Here is an 18,284-nt window from a genome sequence, read left to right as displayed (position 1 = left end):
CTTAAATGTATAATTATATATCAAATAATATAATATAATATTATAATTATATTCTAAAAAATTATTTTAATGCAAATCATTGTTTGATCGTATTCAGGATCGCTTTACTGGTTGGAGACGCAAATCCGAGCCAGGTTTCCAGTCCTACGTATGTCTCAATCAGTCGGACGAAGAGCAGAAGGAAGAGATCGCTACTGACGCTCAATCTCCAACGGTCGAGGCCAAAGAAACAACCGAGATCCACACCGAGGAGGATAACCAGACGGCGCCGTTGAACTCCTTGTCGGCGACCGAAACCAAAGATAACAATAACGAACAGCACGCCACTCCAACAGTGCAAACAGTGGAAGAAATCGTCGGTCACATTCTCATGCAGAACCAGGAGTTCCAGAGGCTGCTGGAGAAACAACGTACCAACAGCATCGTCAACGTGCGGCAGCAACGTTTCAACAAGCGCATCTCGGCGGACACGTCAGACGAGAGTGACTCGGAGAACGCGAACTACATCACCAACTCGAGCAATCACGGCAACAACAATAGACTGGGCCGCACTCGCGCGACGCATCGGGAGCAACGTCTAATTAATAAGACGAACAACGCGTGGAACTCCTTGTCCTCGGCACCCGCGCGGGATAATCAGCAGCCGTTGCAGCTCTTTTACGACAACCTGAAAACCACCCACAAATCGACAGAAACGATTGCTCGATTGACGAATCACTCTCACGAGAAGCGAGCGCTGTTCGAGGCGTTCAAGCGACAGAGTATCGTTACCGACAGCAAAGTGATCAAGACGGCGCTTCGTATCCGCGAGAATTCGACGTCGAACGACGAGGAGATCCTACCGTCGACGATGTGCGAATCGGTGGAACAGAAGGAGATCAATACTACCGCGATAACGGAACGAATCGAGAAGGATAGTACGGAGCACCGGTGCAACGGCGAGAGGAGTGACGCGAGCGAGGGCGCGAAAGATGGGCAATCCAAGGGTTTCGGCAACTACGACAATCTGCAGCACGTCTGGGAAGGGCTGCGGACAGAGGGGGACGTTGACGGCAATGACGGCAGTCCGACTCAGCCCGCGGTTTGGCTCACGAAATTATGCGAGGGTCTGCCTACTTCGCCGCCCAAGTGCGGTTCGTTGCCGCGCAGCTTCCAGATAAATCCAGATAACTCCCAGCCGACCTGCGTGACGAAGTCGCGCTTCCTACAACGAGACGGCAAACCGATGAGCGAGCGGCCGTTCACGATCGCGTCCGACAAGCCGGCGGAAATTAATTTGGAGGACATGGAGAGGTACGCGTCCACGTGCCAGCCGGAGGGCAGAATCGCCAAGTTCCCGATGCCCGCGACCTCGACGAGTTCCAGTTCGTCGACCTTCTTCTGCTCGCTGGAAGACACGCGGCTGACCGATGCTGACGCTTACTCGGACGTGCGAATGTCCGCTACCGACAGCGCGAATATCCATCCAGACCACAAGATCTATCGGGCAAACGGCGGCGGCGGCGGTAGCGGCAGCGCGATCTTCCGTAATGTCTTCAAAGCGGGCAGCCGTTTGCAGGGTCGTCTGAGAAACACCATGAGCACGGAGACACTCGAGTGCAGCGACGAGCTCGAACGGACACGCTATTTCCGCTCATTAAGCGCCGGGAGTAAATGCGCGAAGAGGCAGGCTAAACAAGCAAAGCAGCATCCAAGAGAACCGTCCTCGGACGTGGAGGAGTTGATGGGTTGCTCGAGTGTATCCGATCAGCGAATTCCTCAGCTCTACTACAAGCAAGGCAGTTCGAGTTTAGGTGCGAGAATTGCCCAGTCGGATTATGCTGATCCCACGATCCTCTTCGCCGAGAGCAAACGCGCTCAATCTTCTTGTGCCGAGATTAACCAACCCAAGAAGCCGGTGGACGAGTCGGTGGATGAAGATCATCAAGAGCAAGAAGTAGAAATCAGTAGCAGCAAGGATACTGAGCGTCGCGAGAGCGAGACAGATAGTTTCTACGAGAAGAGCTTTGAGATTATCGAAAATTACGCGGATGCCGACGTGGACGAAGCATTTCGGGACAGTGCAATATTCAGCGACGTTGAGGAGGTGTTCGTGACACGGCAGCCAGCGGCGCTGACGGCAACGACCAAGGTAAAGATCGCGCCACCGATACCCGTGAAGAAGAGACAAGAAGCATTATCGAGGAAATTCAAGCCGAACATCGCGCAGAAGCCGGATCATTTGAAGATCAGGCCGATGATGGCGAAGAAACACGTTGCCGGTGACGGCAAAATTCTCACGAGATTTGCCTTGGTAACAAATGTTACTCGTTCGTCTAATAATAATTACAATCGAAACACTGAAACTGACAGAGATGACGTTTCCGCGGGGCAGAGTCAAGCAGGCTGGGTGCGGAAGATAGTGGGTCAATTGCAGGGTCACGTCGAAACTTGATCCGTACTACTCGTAGAAAAAGATGGCAGACCTAACTGGAGTCCTATCTAGAAGTTCTTCACATGTGCCTGGAAGAGTGTTAACGTAATGCAATACTATTATACTAGAACAAATTCATATCTCACTTGGACGTCGACGTGCACGTGAGGAAGGCGTATTCACGCTCACGTTCGTGTCATACTTAGAAACGTAAGAGATTACGCCAAGTTCTCAATTAATACTTACCTATTATTGACTGTTGACCTATATTAAGTATTGTTTTTTTTTATACATATGTTATGTAGGAAATACAAGTTTTCAAACGAAGCATTTATCAGATCATTTAGCATTGAGTTTTAAAAAAACTCGTCAGTTGAAGTGTAACTCAGCTGGAGAATGCAAATTCGATGTATCTCGTTTATATAAATTTTATTCTTAACTACTTTTCTAGAGTGTTGATATTTTAACATAACTCTGTGACATTGCCGTACTACCATATGGTAATAATTGCGACATCGACTACAGTACCGTCGTCATCTCGCAAATGCATGGACATAAATACAATACAGTATTCCGTATATTATATTGACTGAGTGATATAAATAAGTTAAAAAACGTATTTTATATTGTTCGTTAAATTTTTGTATTATTTAATTATATTGATTAGTACGAATCTGTTTACTCAATAAAATATACAGAATACTATTTAATAGTTTTCATAAATTCGCTATAGTTTGTAATATGAGCATTTGAAATTGTTGATACGTTTAAGGAAAACGTTAAAGGCTATAACAAGATACGATGCAGAATGGTAACTAGCATTAGGACAATAAGACTACATCTTACATTTCCGAAGCCACAGAATATACCATTGTAAAAAAATTATTTCTGAGAAAGAGAATAGTCGATACATTTGTAATGTACATAGTAATATAACATTTTATAAAGACTGCTGAAGTTTTGAATTTTCCATTCGTCGTGATCAGAGTTGGCGTACACGAGACATAACCATTTTTGGTCCACAACCATCCATAATCCATCCATAAATCCATAAAACTATAACGTACGTCAGTAGGATGGGAAAATAAATAACAACAATATCTTGAATTATCCTTTTCCTTAGGTTTTACTACGAGAAGATCTATTTACAGAAGTTTGGCTAATTGTCCTGAATTTTATATAGATACAAGTAAAAATCAAATACGTTTATAATTATAAATTATTTTCACAGTAGCATGTGTGTGTTGTATCGTGTGTGTGTGTGTGTGTGTGTGTATTTATATAAAAGTGATCAAAACGAAGACTCGGCGAACGCAAGAATAACATATAATACGTTATACACATTATATACAACTTTCGTAATTACAGACTTAATCGCTAATACAGTTTCAATTAATATTTATAAGAAGACCCTTTATTCTTCTCCCCGTCATTAATACGTAGCTCTTGACTTGGTAAAGAATAAATTAACGTCCATTTCTTTTTCATGAGTCCCTGTGACACGTGTATCTGTACAAGAAATATCTTTCATCGTCAAACTTACTTACGTCTTGATTGAAATTTTTGGGGAAAAACGCTACGCACGCAGTATTCTTTAAATAAATAATCTTGTGAGCATTAAATGTAACAGAGTATAACACTTAGCGAGAAAATTTTACACAGCAGAAGCTCCTTATTCCTAAAATCTCTAAACGATGTAACACATTATATCTCTCTTTCGCTGCCTTCCCTCTAATTCCAGTTGTAAGAATAATTTTATTCGTTCATTGTCATCTATCTGTCGCTACGCGCCTTTGGTTAAGAACTACTGATATATCGGCAATTCGTATTCTCAACACCACTGGCTAATTAACAAAATTATCGGAGAATTCATCCTATTAGATTAATGAATATCTCTTTGAATTTACAATATATATCAAGGAATTTTATTAAATATATTTATGTTTATGTGTGTGTATATATATATATTTCTCTTTTTTTATATCCATCTTTAAAGAATTTACGAATTTGCCTCTCAAAATATTTTATATATCTTCACTGTCGTATGCAGAATGTAACGCACACGTTACTAATCATCATTGAACCATTTATCGAAAATAATGGATAATTTTTATATGTACGTGTCTAATCTTCTTTCCTATCTCTTGAATTAAATGACATTCTCTTCAAGTTCCAGTTTTCTAGCTCTGATAGATCTCTTAAAAGCAATTTAATCCAATGGATCAAAAAGATCCAAAGAACTGCTGAAGATTAAAGAATAAATAGCCATTTCTGTGTTTCATTCTATCGTGTTTATTTTATCGATATTCCCAAATTTTGAATAGAATTGACAAGAATTAAGGAGTTGGAACGTAATTTTCCATAGAGGCAAACCATCATATGGTCGACGTGTACAGGTACATTTATCGCTGTATTAATTGTCCTAGCACTTAATATACATACATGTCTGCATAAAAGATTCTTCAAAGACTGCTAGTATGGGTGTATGATACTTTGCTACTAAATCGTGACGCAATAATTCATTGACTATTCTATAAATAATCACATATTTGTGCGTCGTGTTTGTTAATTGCAATTTTGTTTGCTGAGTATATACGTATACGTACATGACACGATTTGAAAAGATCTTTCTATTCTATTTAAGCAGAAGAGAAAATTTGTTTTATATTGCTTATATGTTGCTTCAAAATAACCGACTTGTAAAATCTACTCAAATAAAGAAACAGCCTTACACCCATACTTCTCTAATGTTACTCTGTATTTTTTTTCTCTATCAAAATAAACTAAAATTCCATTTCAAATGGTCGCGAGCAGAACATGGATATGTGAAATCTACACAAAAGTGTTTATATGTGTATGTCTTTTTCTAATTCTCATAGTTCTTCTAAGGTTTGGTCTGTATTGGGTAAAATCTTCTAATTACTGTTTTACATTTCCTTTGTTGCTAATTTATCCATATTATAAGTTTAAAATTTAATAGTATACACCTTTATGCAGATGTATTTACCTTTTTTTTATGATTTGTGTACCATGCTCCGAATAAAATTATTGTCTTTATAATAATACAAAAATTCACATCAGGTAATACTGCAGTTACTCTTTACTGTCATTATTAAAATATTTTGTGAATATATCTTCGGAAAGGAGCAGGAGTTCTGCGTAAACAATTGTTCACAAGGAAACAAAATTTTATATCTTTTCATTTCATATTTATAAACTTTCTCGTAGTGTTTAGCCAGATAATTTAAACTATTTAAATTTCTATTTTAATTACGTCTATTTCCTATGTGAAACGAAGATACTCTTGCTTTCCCTTTTTAATATATATATATCACAATTTTTCTCTTTTAGGTAAATATGAGAATGTTCAAAAAACTCAGCGATTAATATTACGAAAAAGAAATGTATACAATATAATTGCTTATACAATGATTTGTTCGCATAATTTCTTTCAATACTAATAAAGCGAATTGCTGAATAAACATGAAATTACGCGATCTCGATGGATATTATCAAACTCTGCTGGAAGTGTCAATATTGCAAACATTTAACACACCTATGGTATATTACACTCGTAAGTATGTACGGGGAAGACATTGCACGTTTCAATTTTTTTTGTTTCAAGATGACGTACCAATGCACGCTAATATTATCTTAAATGTAAATAGTATGTACGTACTTAGTGCAAAATTTGATTAATCGAGTTGGTGTTCGTTTGCAGAAGCAACAATTATAAGTACGTATTACGAACTCTGTCTTTACATCTTTACGTCTTTATGTACGTGTTTTCGTTATTTACCCAATCAATCGGGATAGATCGCCGATCAAGCATAAATAAACTGCGAGCAAATTGAATTCCTTCACAAAATGTGCTCACAAGCATATCAAGTTCTGGGAATCCGAAGCCGCGATGTAAATTCGAAATTCCGATGCAAACTTTCAAATCTCACCGAAAACCTTATGTAACAGCATTATTTGCAAATAATACTGTTTTCAGCTTGCATACGTAATTTCAGTCGTATGACGATTCAGCATAAACAAGCGATTCTTTTTACACAACTTTGCGAGTATATTAAATTCTTTTTCGATAGTATAGTACTTTCCTCAATAATATACTACTTTCTATATACAGAGCAAAAATCCATATAAAATATTAAAATAGTTTAACATTCCGCAGATTACTTATATAATAATTATAAATTTAATTCTGGAATTTTGTTCTTTACAGTTCAATTTACATTTCCCTTCGATAGAAAATGCAAACAAAAAACTGACTTGCAAATACGTCGATGATAATGCGGAGTGCCGGATATTATATATGTTTGACTAATGCATTATTAATTAAATACTCGGCAAAGTAACAGGCAACAATTTCGTTACCTCGATTAAATGTTTTACTAATCACGAGTTAGTCACGGTAATTACTATAATAGCTTTCCTAACACTTGCATCACCAATCACGTGTACATTATTCAAATATAGTCGAAAGAATGATTTATTTTATGAACAATTAAATCTTTCAACATATCCGTCAGCGAAAGAAAATAATATTAAATTCAAAAATAATATTAAATTCAATCCTACAAATAAAATGGCAGCATTTTTTCAGTCACTAATTACCTGTGCGAATAATTAATGATTCGTAATTGATCATTCCAGGCAAAAAAACGGAATGTTTTTAATACATTAGTATTACTAAGCATCGACATAGATAGGTGAATCAATCGAAACACTGAATTTTCAGAAACAAATATTCAAAAATATTCTTATATTTGCATATAAATGTGCAGAATCTCTAGTTAAATTAAATAACGTTGATAATTAAATGAAGTTACGACATTTATAAAATGTAAATGTAAAATAATAAGGAATCTTTTCTTATCCTTAAATATATCCAGCACTCTTCCTTTTTCAGGAATCAAGAAGAAAATCTACTGTAAACGAGAAAATGCATTTCTCCCAGTCTTGAGACCAATCACATAAAAGTAATTCTGCTCATCACTTCATGAACGCGCGATAGTATATCGTCGTTATCGTCATCATCGTCATAAAGTGAAACGATTTCCGATTGTCATTACAAGTAAATCAAAACTAGTCAGCAATGGATATTTTATGTCGTATTACAAGTCGCTTTAACATCGCGTAGCAAACAAAATAACACAGATATACGAAGGAGGCGCATCTCGAGATAAATAATGCGCAATTGCTATCGATAACATCGGCATGTCATCCTGTGTGGCCGTATCTTACATTTACAATTGTCCAAAATTAGAGACATTGAACACAATGTCTTAGTGAAGACAACCCTTTCGAAGTGATCTCATGCCTAACAAAATGAAGCTCGAACAATATAATATTGGAACGTACACATGTTCTCTTCTCGAAGTTATAACGCTTTGGTATGAGAGAGCGAATTTTGTACTATGCATATGTATATATACACGATATTACATGGTATATTATACGATTATTATAGGAAACATGTTTCTCTATGGAAATTCTCAGAAACATTGTTAAAGGGCACCATACATCGAAGCTACTTTCCTTCTACGTCGTTGTCGTTTCTTCTACGATCTATCTATCATTCTTGGAGGAACATACACGATACACGACGTCACACTTCTATCAAATCGAATTAAACGATAGATTCGATTTCTTCTTAAAAAATCTTTTGAGACACCTCCAATCGTTATGAGCAATGCAAAGTAAAAAGTTCTTTGCACATTAAATGGATAAAAGCATTTTGTTTTTTGACTTAATGTGTAATTGTAATGTGTAAAATTATAAATATGGTATTTATAATGTAGAAAAAATTAAGAAATTGCAAGAAATATACCGACGAAAGAATCTTTTGTTTGAGATCAATCTCTCGGTGAAATTCGATTCAGCAGAAATGGAACAGTCCTGTATACTGAATTGTAATTTCGTTTAAAACACCAAACAGAATTTTATGAATTCTGTTACAGCAAAGACCTCATTTATTTACCTTATTAAAATGTATCTGGATATTTCAATATCCGAATATATGTAACGATAGCGCTTTAGCCTTCGAGAACTATGCTATTCATGTGTAAGAATATAAATGTCATCTCGTCTTGTAATTCCGTAATTGTTAAAGATACACATCAACTCCTAACAAACTTTGTTATATATGTTCTCAAAGGTTAAAAGCTATAACATAATGCATTGAATATGATGTAACTCTCGAAAAAAAGAATAAGATTGAGAACTGTGTGTAACTTATATGACAATGCAGAAGAATGCTTCATTGCCTTAGCGCATTCAAGCGACGCAATGCAGCGATATTTTCACATTAAGGCGGTATAGCTAATTTAGCTGTGTATAAGATTAGAAGCACATAATATTTTCGAGTACGTTCTATTGCCAAAAACATTTAAATTCGATTTTTAATTCTCGGAAATTTTTACCGCCTTGATTTCTTTTCGCAATCGCACACGAGATTTACGAGACCGTTAATTTAAACACACGTAGCTAAACTGACCAGCTAAATCGCCTTAATTCGATTTAGTTGCAACTATTATAGGCTTCATTTAATCAGGCATAAGGACAATTCTGCACACGTACGTTCTCTTTCGAGTTCGCGTCTTCTCTTTTCTTAAAATTTAATATTTCCCTTTATTTTCCTGATTTCTCGTATTCATTATTGGGAACTGTCTACGACTCATCTCGTTAAAAAAAGTTATCGCGAATATCTACCAGTCTATGCGATTTCGGCTACGCGGAGAGACAACGGTAACTACCGCGACCGTTTGAATCGCACGCAAACGATGCGATTCGAGTAAGATCAGACGCGGCGCGTGCGCGTACTCGCAGCGGAAATTAATTTGATTGTAAAGTGTTTTTTTTTACCTCTGCAGCCTTAAGCTCACCGCTCTTGTGAGTCGTTTCACAATTTATACGCAGTCCAATCACAAATCGTGCGAGACGATGACGCATGGCGTAGAGTCACGTACCAGCTACTAGAAATCGACTATTTAGTAGCTAGCTTCGTGTCCAGCAAGAATGTACAAATCCGCCCCCTCCGATTCGGTCAGTGTACCACTGTGAACCAGATGACTCTCCAACATCACAACCCTGTTCAATACGTAATGATTAATCTTCCTGCATGTTTAATTATGATTATTTGTGAGATTACAATCAATATTAAAAGATTTAATAAATTCGATGGAAAATATTTATTTAAGTTAATTTTTCTATTGCATTAACATATTATCTAAATTCTTTACATACTTATCTGAGCCGAGTAGCCTATAAGTTCTGCTCGGATCACTAATCTCTTGCGTAACTTCGCCATTCTTGAAACTTCTACCTTGCATACCGTGCTTATGAAATGCCAATACACTATCTGGTAGGCAGACTGAAAGTAAATGTACTCGCGTGATGATCTTGATATAAATTGCCAATAAACAAACAAAGCGGATTTTGCACTTACTAATAGATTCGATTTGAAAATTAAACTGTAGCTCGGACAACTGTTTCTTGCTAACACGAGGTTTCCCCTGTAAGGTCACCATCTTCACCACGTCTGCAAGTATTTTATGTTTCATTTACAATACATGTTATATTTAATTTATAATACCTATCAATAAGATAATTCTAATGTGTAGTATATATAATACTCACTGTCATAACAAACGAGTATTGCATCTTTCTCGAACTGCGTAACATTAATAACATTCAAATTTTCTCTTCTTGGTATCACAGTCGCTATAACAGAATTTTTGTATTATAGAAAGAATAATATTTCTAGAGAGGGATTATAAAATTGAATTTTGAGGTATTTCCAAAGAATAAAATAGAGGAAACTGCACAACGTAAATTTATGTACAAATAAATTATTACATCCACGTATGACGGATACCTGAGCCATCCATATCCTCCAATTCATCGCTATGGAACCAGCTTGCTCCCGAATTCATATTAATTAAGTCCAGCTTCAATTTGTTTTGCTGATATGGCTGCTTCACTGATACGCAGACCATTGGGTACTCCATCTCCGGCGTAATAACCATCTTGAAGACGTTTAACGGCGACGGTAGAGCACAATCGAAATGTTTCAGAAGCATAAATTTATTCAACGGATCGTACCACTGCATAAGGAATATACCGGCTGGCATCGCACCGCATAAATACTTGTACCTACATTAAAAAATATTATACTTTGTCATAATTTATTTACCAAAAAAATTCATGTCAAATATTATCATGCATGAGAATACTTATTTGCTGCTTATTATTTTCGAAAATTAACCATGCATATTTCAGGAAAAATATGTAACTGCGCCGTTTTCGCTCACCCGTTATACGGATTCCTCCCAACGCAACACTTGATACACCCCTTTGTGTCCGGTACTTTCGTAGTGAGGGCAAATTTCCTAGGGACTAATCTCTCCGGTATTTTGTTCATGTGCAACGAAAACCTATGAGTTTGCTTACTCAGTATCGCTAATAAGTCGTGCCTGTACAACTGAGGCGTTTTTCCTGTAATACGATATACGACCATAGTACATAAGGGATACAACTAGTTATGTCAATCACGCAGTAATAGCAATAACAAAAAAGTAACTTACCAGAAAGGGACATAAGAACATCCTTAATAACGTACATCCAGATGGTGCGTCTCGGATATAATTGGTCTATCGCAGTTTCATGAAGTTCGTTTAAGTTCAGATTATAAATTCCTTCCTCCGCCGCGATGAGCAAATGTTGATCTCTTGTATCTGGATGAATCCAACTTGCGGTACAGTGTATTCTCAATGGACAGCCGTTGAATACCTATTAACATGTGTAATTTAATTAGTATATACTAATAAAGTATTTAATTAGTATATATTAACAAGAAATAACCAAAGGAGAACACAAGAAAAAACTTTATAATAAGTATGTATTCTCTACGAGGAGATCGAACGATATCATTTTAGATTGTTTCGTGAACTAACTTTTGAGAAACACGCTCCCATGTGCACTTTTGGAGTGGGAGGGAGTCCATTACTAATGGGTCTTGGTGGCGTATGTCTTTTCCGATCCCTTCTCCTTGGAGGCACAGGCGGTGTGTCTGACAATAAATCAGGACTCATACTTTCCCTATCTCGATCAGCTGACGTCTCATTGTCACCTAAGCAAGAATTATGCAAGAGATATCAATATGTGACAAAGACTGTGTGTAGAATAATGATATTTCGATATTAGAGATCTCTTGCAACAAGCTTTTTAAGCTGTGATTATAATTAACATACATTATAGTTAAAATATAGATTATTTTGTTACATGAAATTATTTTGTTATATAATATCATTCAAATGTTACATTTATAATGTATGCTCATACCATTTGACTGTGACGACTCATCTCTTGGACCACTGTCTGATAATGATCGCTGACGTTGCCCATTTACAGCCGTCAACGACTGAGTATTGCTAACAAGACCATACAATTCGTCCACAGAACTGTGACGTCGCGGACTTGCTTGAGATCCTGCACAAAAATTTATTCTTTATACTAATATTTATAAATATAGAATGTATTTCTTAAAGTTTTACTATTATTTACATATAGTTTTAGACATTTCGTACATTTAAAAAGAACGAAATATTATGATCGCATAATCTTGACGAAATATTATAAATAAATTAATTTGCAATAAAAATTACATACCAGACACACTGTAATATGGACAGTGGACTTCGCAATCACTTGATGATTCCCCAAGTGGAAGAGTAGCTCTAAAAAAGAAAGCAATTTAAACAAATATTAATATACATTAATTGCGCTTCTCAAAACGCGTTTAATTTTGAGAAGAGAAATATGAATATTGTTAATAAAAAACAAATAACATAAATATGTCAAAAATGAAGAAAGTATGGATTTATAAAATAAATGCATGAAATATTTTTGTTCAAATAAGAATTTTTTAATGTTTGAGTAAAAGAGTCGAATAAAATGTAATGCAAAAATGTGTTAGAGAGCTGTCAAGCTGCATACATTTCTAATAAATTTTAGTAATGTAACGTTAGATTAGAAGACAATCACGTTGTCAAAATGTTAATTTTGATTGAACATTTAAGGCCTATTCTGCTGTTATGAATATATATTAAACATGTGCAACAAATAAATATAAATAAATCATAGGCAGAAACAAGTATGTCAATTTTGTAATATTTTTCGCAGAACAGAATAAATTTATTTTTTCTTGTTTGATATCTATACGATTTAATAAATAAAGAGTTGAATACTAATAATTGTGTGTGTATTACTAAAATAATAAATACTTGCGCAATTTCATAAGTAACAATGTAAGCAATGAGTGTAGTCTTGTGTGTGTCTGAGCTTAATACTTTCAATTAATGATCAAAACAAATTTTACTTCCCTGTATCAACTGAAAAAATATATCATTGGAAAATGAAATTGCTTACTGTAATTCATTTACTTACTGCAGGGAATATAGCTGGTCGCAATGACCACCAACCGTCGACATTGCATTCCCCCTGCACACATATATGAAACTGTGATCATATACTATAAAATTATAAACTCCTTTCTATTCTGATTCATTCTTTTCTCTTCTGGTACATTATTATACATTTCAAGTACTTCAACAATGTATTTAATAACGTCATAAACTCAACAAAATATGACATTGACTAATACTGTTTCTGCTTTTCAGATATATCTCATCTTTACATCAAGAATTATTGTTCGATTAATTGCAAGTTTTCAGTAATTATAACTGCAATCAATTTTTGTATAAATTATGTTTTAAATCTCCAGTATAAATAATTATATACCAGCACACACATTTGAAAAACATCGATTTGAAATATCAATATATTTACATAATCTATACTATAATAGAATGTGATAAGAGATTTAATAATAAATTAACATTTATGTAGAGATACAAATTTCCTTCACCAGTATGGATAATATGAATAGCTTTATATAGCAATATGAAATAGCTTTGATATTTAGAATATTGAAAATTCTAACATGCAACAAATAACATTAAATGCATATAACAGAAAACGAAACACACTTAAAAACTCTATAGCTATTCAAATTTGTGCACGTGATAATTGTTTCCTGTAAATAATTTAATTGTGAACCTTGGCTTTATTATGACCGACTGTGTTTTCTTTTGTGTATAATTTCAGTCATTTCTTCTAATAATATTAAAATATTATATTATATATGTTACATAATTTTAAGGAAACCTCAATTGAACAGAAGTGGAGAACAACGCGTGTTAGTTTAAAAAAAATTTGTTATTGAAAATAGAAGATATCAAAGAAATATAAGCCAAATAATTAATCGTCCGAGTATGTGTAATGCAATTTACAAAAATTATGCACAGCATAAGGAAATATAAGTGCAAGGTGCAAGGTGCAAGGGAAAAGGGTTACCTGCCAATACCTTAGCAACAACTCCTCATCAATGTACTGCAATAGACTCCTGTTGGGAGAAATTATTAGAATTACAAACTGATCAGAAAAATTAAAAGTATAAGAAAAAATAATAAAAATATATTACAAATAGAACTTAGGGCATAGAACAGGTGTACTACGGAAGCAAGGAATAAGGATTAACAGTGACAGGATGTAGTTTTTCAGAAATATAACTGAATGCTATAATTTCAAGAAATATTTAAGTAATGACGAATAATTTCTACTTCTGTTCTAGAAAATTGAACAATATCCTAAAGAAATCTCATTAGAAACCTTTTCATATATTTATAAAAAATGTGGACGGATAAAATAAATTGCTCTTCTTTTCATTTGATTTATCTCAAAATGATTAATTATAATGGACGAAATCGATGTTAATGTACACATAAAATATCTCTCAATTAGCGTACTTACTTTATAATAAAACGCGCGACATATCAGCACCCTTCGATAACTTTGCTATCAACCATGCAATATCACACAAGCAAGATAGATCATATCTATCTCGCGTATCTAACATGCAAAAAATAAAGTGCCGTGATCTTATATATGTACAAAACACATACTGTTAAATTTGTCTCTTTGAAAAGTGTTCATATAATACATATGTGTAATTAAAAGCAGTAACTTTACTGAGGTAATTCTTACATTTATAAGCTTTAAAGTTGCTTTAGCATAACTGTAGTTGCAGTTTATTTTAATGTTATGTTAAAAAGTTTTAAATATGTGTTACTTATGGAGAAATTATATTTGAAAATATTATAAGGTTATTACATTCCATTATTCAACATGTCATTCGACAATGACAAATCAGAGCTTTCAAACATTTTGTAAAATTATAAAAGTATGGGACAGTCTTTCTGTTTTAGCAAGGATATATGTCTGTTATATTAAAAACAGGAAATTCACTCCAAACTTATTGAAAAAATGTGTGTGTTACCTTAAAGTCATACGAAATATCTCTGTGCCAGTTTTGCTACGACCTTTCGTTACTTTACTTGTCTTAATGTTCGCGCCAAGTGTACTAGTACAAAAATAAGCATATCTTTACGAAATATGCTAACGAATAATTTAAAGAAACACAGTATTCGAATATAAATGTATGTACGTTTATGATGCGTAATACAACTTATCAAAAAAGTAAACGAGAATTATTTCTTTATAACGAAAATCTCAAAATATGAATAATTTAACTATATCAGCTGCATAAAAAAGATAAAATTTCAGGATTATTATATTTTTTTTGCAAGTATTACACTCTGGAAGTTTTCCGACACAATTTAACAAACTCTTGTTCATCAATTAATTTTAAATAGATTTTAGCACCTTGATTTGAAGCATGTCCATATATGCCTAAAAGTATTGTAATGTTTCGTCAATTACTTTTATAATTTTTTATTTTATTTTACTGTTTATTTATGCATTTATCACGATATTTCAGAATATGATGTGTTGCTGTTTCAGATGTAATAATTAATATATATATATATATATATAATAATAATTACGAGATAATTATCTCGTTCATTTCAAACTAGTATGACATAATGCAAAGCATAAGCAGACATTCCATATGCAATGTATTTATTAGCGATTATAGTCAAAAATAAGATGTGTCTGTGATTGTTATAATACAGAATACTGTATTATACATTGCTGTCTTGTTTGGCAGTCTAATAATTCACGTTTGGCTTGCAATTTCCTGTATCTCTCTGTATCTCATTTTGTACATATAAAGAATAAAAAAGATGTAATAAAATATTAAAATGTGCATATCTGTTATGTAGTAAAAGTCTGTAAATCCTTTCTGATGTTATCAAGCATTCCCGAGACTCCATTTCAAACACTTACATATGACAGATATATTTACAGAACGAACAAAACAGCAACTACCATATTAGCAAAAATGACAGAGAAGCTTCGATCTTTTCGATGATTTTATGAGAATATCTGAGACAGGAGTCGACAGAAACACAATATGTAATAAGAAACAACTTACTTTTCTTGGACATCCTCGAACGCAGTGCCAATGCCACAGTCTGGATGCACGTCACAATTATGTACAGCCTGCATGTACAAATATGCGAATGAAACGTTCGATTTTACTGTCGTGAATCACACGTATTTTTATTATAAATAATTATGACAATCACGGGAAAACGTTTACGCTATTGTAATTCGCTTTTCATTGTCGATGCATTTAGTTATGATTATAAAATAATGAAACATTTTTAACTTACCTTAACATTATTCATTATGTCCATGATGTCCCATGCTGGGTTGCTATCTACAGACGGCACGTCTCTCTGCAACGTTCCTCCATCGATATTAATTTGATCTGTAAGAGATCAATAATGTTAAAATAATGTTAGACGTATTGTTTCCCTCCCATTACAAATCGGTATTTACCGTCGCTATCCAATTGCGAGATCGGACTTTTCGGCCTAGGTCTCGCGGTATGACGCGACGCTATCCTTTGCGGTACATTGGGTACCGCGCCGTCCTCATCAGCTTCCAGGTCAGCAAACATGTGACTTGGATTCGATACTTTTTGCAGTAATTCTAACGCCAGTCTCTTACTCATCTCTGCTTGGAAAAACGCGTGCTGCGGTAGAAAATATTTATTTATTGTCAATGCGGCTCGCGGAGGTTTTCTTTCTCGTCTACCGATCTACCGAACAAAATAAAAAGCAACCTGAAGCAACTTCTCCGCCGTCGGTCTCTTCTTCGGATTCTTCGTGAGGGCGACTTTGACGAAATTATGGAACGTTGGACTCCACTTGTCGCGGTCCTTCAGCGTTGGTGGCTTGAAGCCCGACTTGGACATGAGAAACAGGGCGCGCATCGGATGCAGATCGAACATCGGTGGCTGCAATTCCGCTAATTCTATCGCGGTTATTCCGCACGCCCAAATATCACATAACTGATTGTAACCGCCCTTCCTTTCCACAGCCGCTACCTGTACGTCACAAAAATATCAATTGCCTTAATTTTCCAGATATTAAAAAAAAACGCGATTTGTTAAACATCATCGAGGAATGTGACAATACCTCAGGAGCCATCCAATAAGGTGTACCGATAAAACTCTTCCTCTTATTAATCGTCGCAGTGATCTGCGCGGATACACCGAAGTCTGCCAATTTTACATCACCCGCTTCGGTCAACAATATATTGGCACCCTTAATATCACGATGCATCTTGCCCATGCTATGTAAGTAAGCTAAACCAGTGAGAGTCTCCCGACACATAAACGCTATTTGTATTTCTGATAATGGTCCGGTTACTGTAAACATACATTAGAACATACATTTAAAATTATAATTAAAAATCAATTTTAATCATCAAAAAATGTATTATTTTTTTCTGAAACATTGTGCAAACGTTAGATAAATAAATATTGCACATACTATGATATATATCCTGCAAGGATCCACCTCCGCAGTATTCCATACATATCCACAACTTGTCCCTTCTCAGGTAACTGCCGTAATATGCAATAATATTAGGATGCCTACAGTCCTTCATCATTAGAATCTCCTGTTGAATAATTGCAAAGTCGTCGCCTGAAAAACACGCGGATGCGTCATGAAATTATCTCATTTCATCATAATTCTATGACAAAACTTGCAGCCACATAGGGTTTCTATCTTGCGCATCAAGTGCACACAAACATTTAATCTAGTTATCTCTCAACAAACAAGTATCTTAGCAGCCATGTCATTTTTATTCTCATATTGCTTCGCGTAGCGTGCTTTATAAAAATTTATAGCGGTACTCTGGAGAAAAAGAAGAGAGAGAAAGAGAAATAGGTAGAGAGGAGGGAATGCTACGAGGAAGATCGACGAATGATCGAATAATGGTGCCACTTACGCCAGCAGAGAATTCTAAACTTCGCGGACACTCACCTGGCTCCAGTTTGATAACCTTAATAGCCGCGAGGTCGTTCATGGAGAGCCGTTTAGCCTGCGAAGAGAGAAGGTGATTATTGGCATCCGATCGTTGGTGGGATCGAGCGGACGGTGGTACAGATACCTTGTAGACATCGCCGTAGGTCCCGCTGCCTATTCTCTGGATGAGCTCGTACTCGTCCTGCGGATTCCTGCGGCTTATGTCACTCGACAGCGCGTTCGCGTTCATCGCGGCCATCGCGCGCGGAGCGGCACGGACAGAGAGAAAATACGGAGCAGGCGAGGTTACCGGGACACCTGGTGCTGCGGAATACGCTCTCAGCCGCCGTGGGTTAATGCGTGCGTACGTGCAGCAACGTCCGGACCGCGTAGCGGGAACATTTAGCCCGTCGGGATGTCACACCATCCGTCGAGACGTCGCCATTGCCCACCACAACAGCTGAATCGCTCTGACATTGGCTGCGGATCGCGGCTGTCGTTAGGTCGTTACGCATGTCGTT

At 35.8% G+C, this 18,284-nt stretch overlaps 2 protein-coding genes across 6 annotated transcripts in view; one reads left to right on the top strand and one right to left on the bottom strand.

Annotated features, from left to right (window-relative positions):
* LOC105277145 overlaps positions 1-3,362 on the top strand; it is a 35,001-nt gene extending 31,639 nt beyond the window's left edge. For both annotated transcript variants that reach the window (XM_011335317.3, XM_011335318.3), the window contains exon 7: positions 98-3,362. In XM_011335317.3, coding sequence (XP_011333619.2) covers positions 98-2,434 — 2,337 coding nt within the window. In that variant the 3' untranslated portion in view covers positions 2,435-3,362. The remainder of the gene's footprint in view (positions 1-97) is intronic.
* Positions 3,363-3,534: 172 nt separating this feature from the next.
* LOC105277144 (mitogen-activated protein kinase kinase kinase kinase 5) lies at positions 3,535-18,022 on the bottom strand. 4 transcript variants are annotated; one of them, XM_011335313.3, is made up of 20 exons: positions 17,909-18,022; positions 17,782-17,839; positions 17,284-17,439; positions 16,927-17,159; positions 16,572-16,835; positions 16,286-16,481; positions 16,117-16,214; positions 15,876-15,943; positions 13,845-13,883; positions 12,866-12,919; positions 12,089-12,156; positions 11,762-11,908; positions 11,374-11,549; positions 11,005-11,209; positions 10,732-10,915; positions 10,296-10,573; positions 10,058-10,141; positions 9,867-9,959; positions 9,665-9,791; positions 3,535-9,508 (listed from the first exon to the last, which is right to left on the bottom strand). In XM_011335313.3, exons 1-20 carry the CDS (start codon positions 18,020-18,022, stop codon positions 9,409-9,411), a joined length of 2,742 nt encoding a protein of 913 aa, XP_011333615.1. In that variant the 3' UTR covers positions 3,535-9,408. The 4 variants fall into 4 exon arrangements, with proteins under 4 accessions (XP_011333615.1, XP_011333617.1, XP_011333616.1 ...); XM_011335315.3 differs by lacking the exon at positions 12,866-12,919; XM_011335314.3 differs by lacking the exon at positions 13,845-13,883.
* Positions 18,023-18,284: the final 262 nt, after the last annotated feature.

The sequence above is a fragment of the Ooceraea biroi genome, chromosome 3 (assembly GCF_003672135.1).
Source record: "Ooceraea biroi isolate clonal line C1 chromosome 3, Obir_v5.4, whole genome shotgun sequence".
Taxonomy (NCBI): Eukaryota; Metazoa; Arthropoda; class Insecta; order Hymenoptera; family Formicidae; genus Ooceraea; species Ooceraea biroi.
This window is presented reverse-complemented; position numbering and strand designations above follow the sequence as displayed.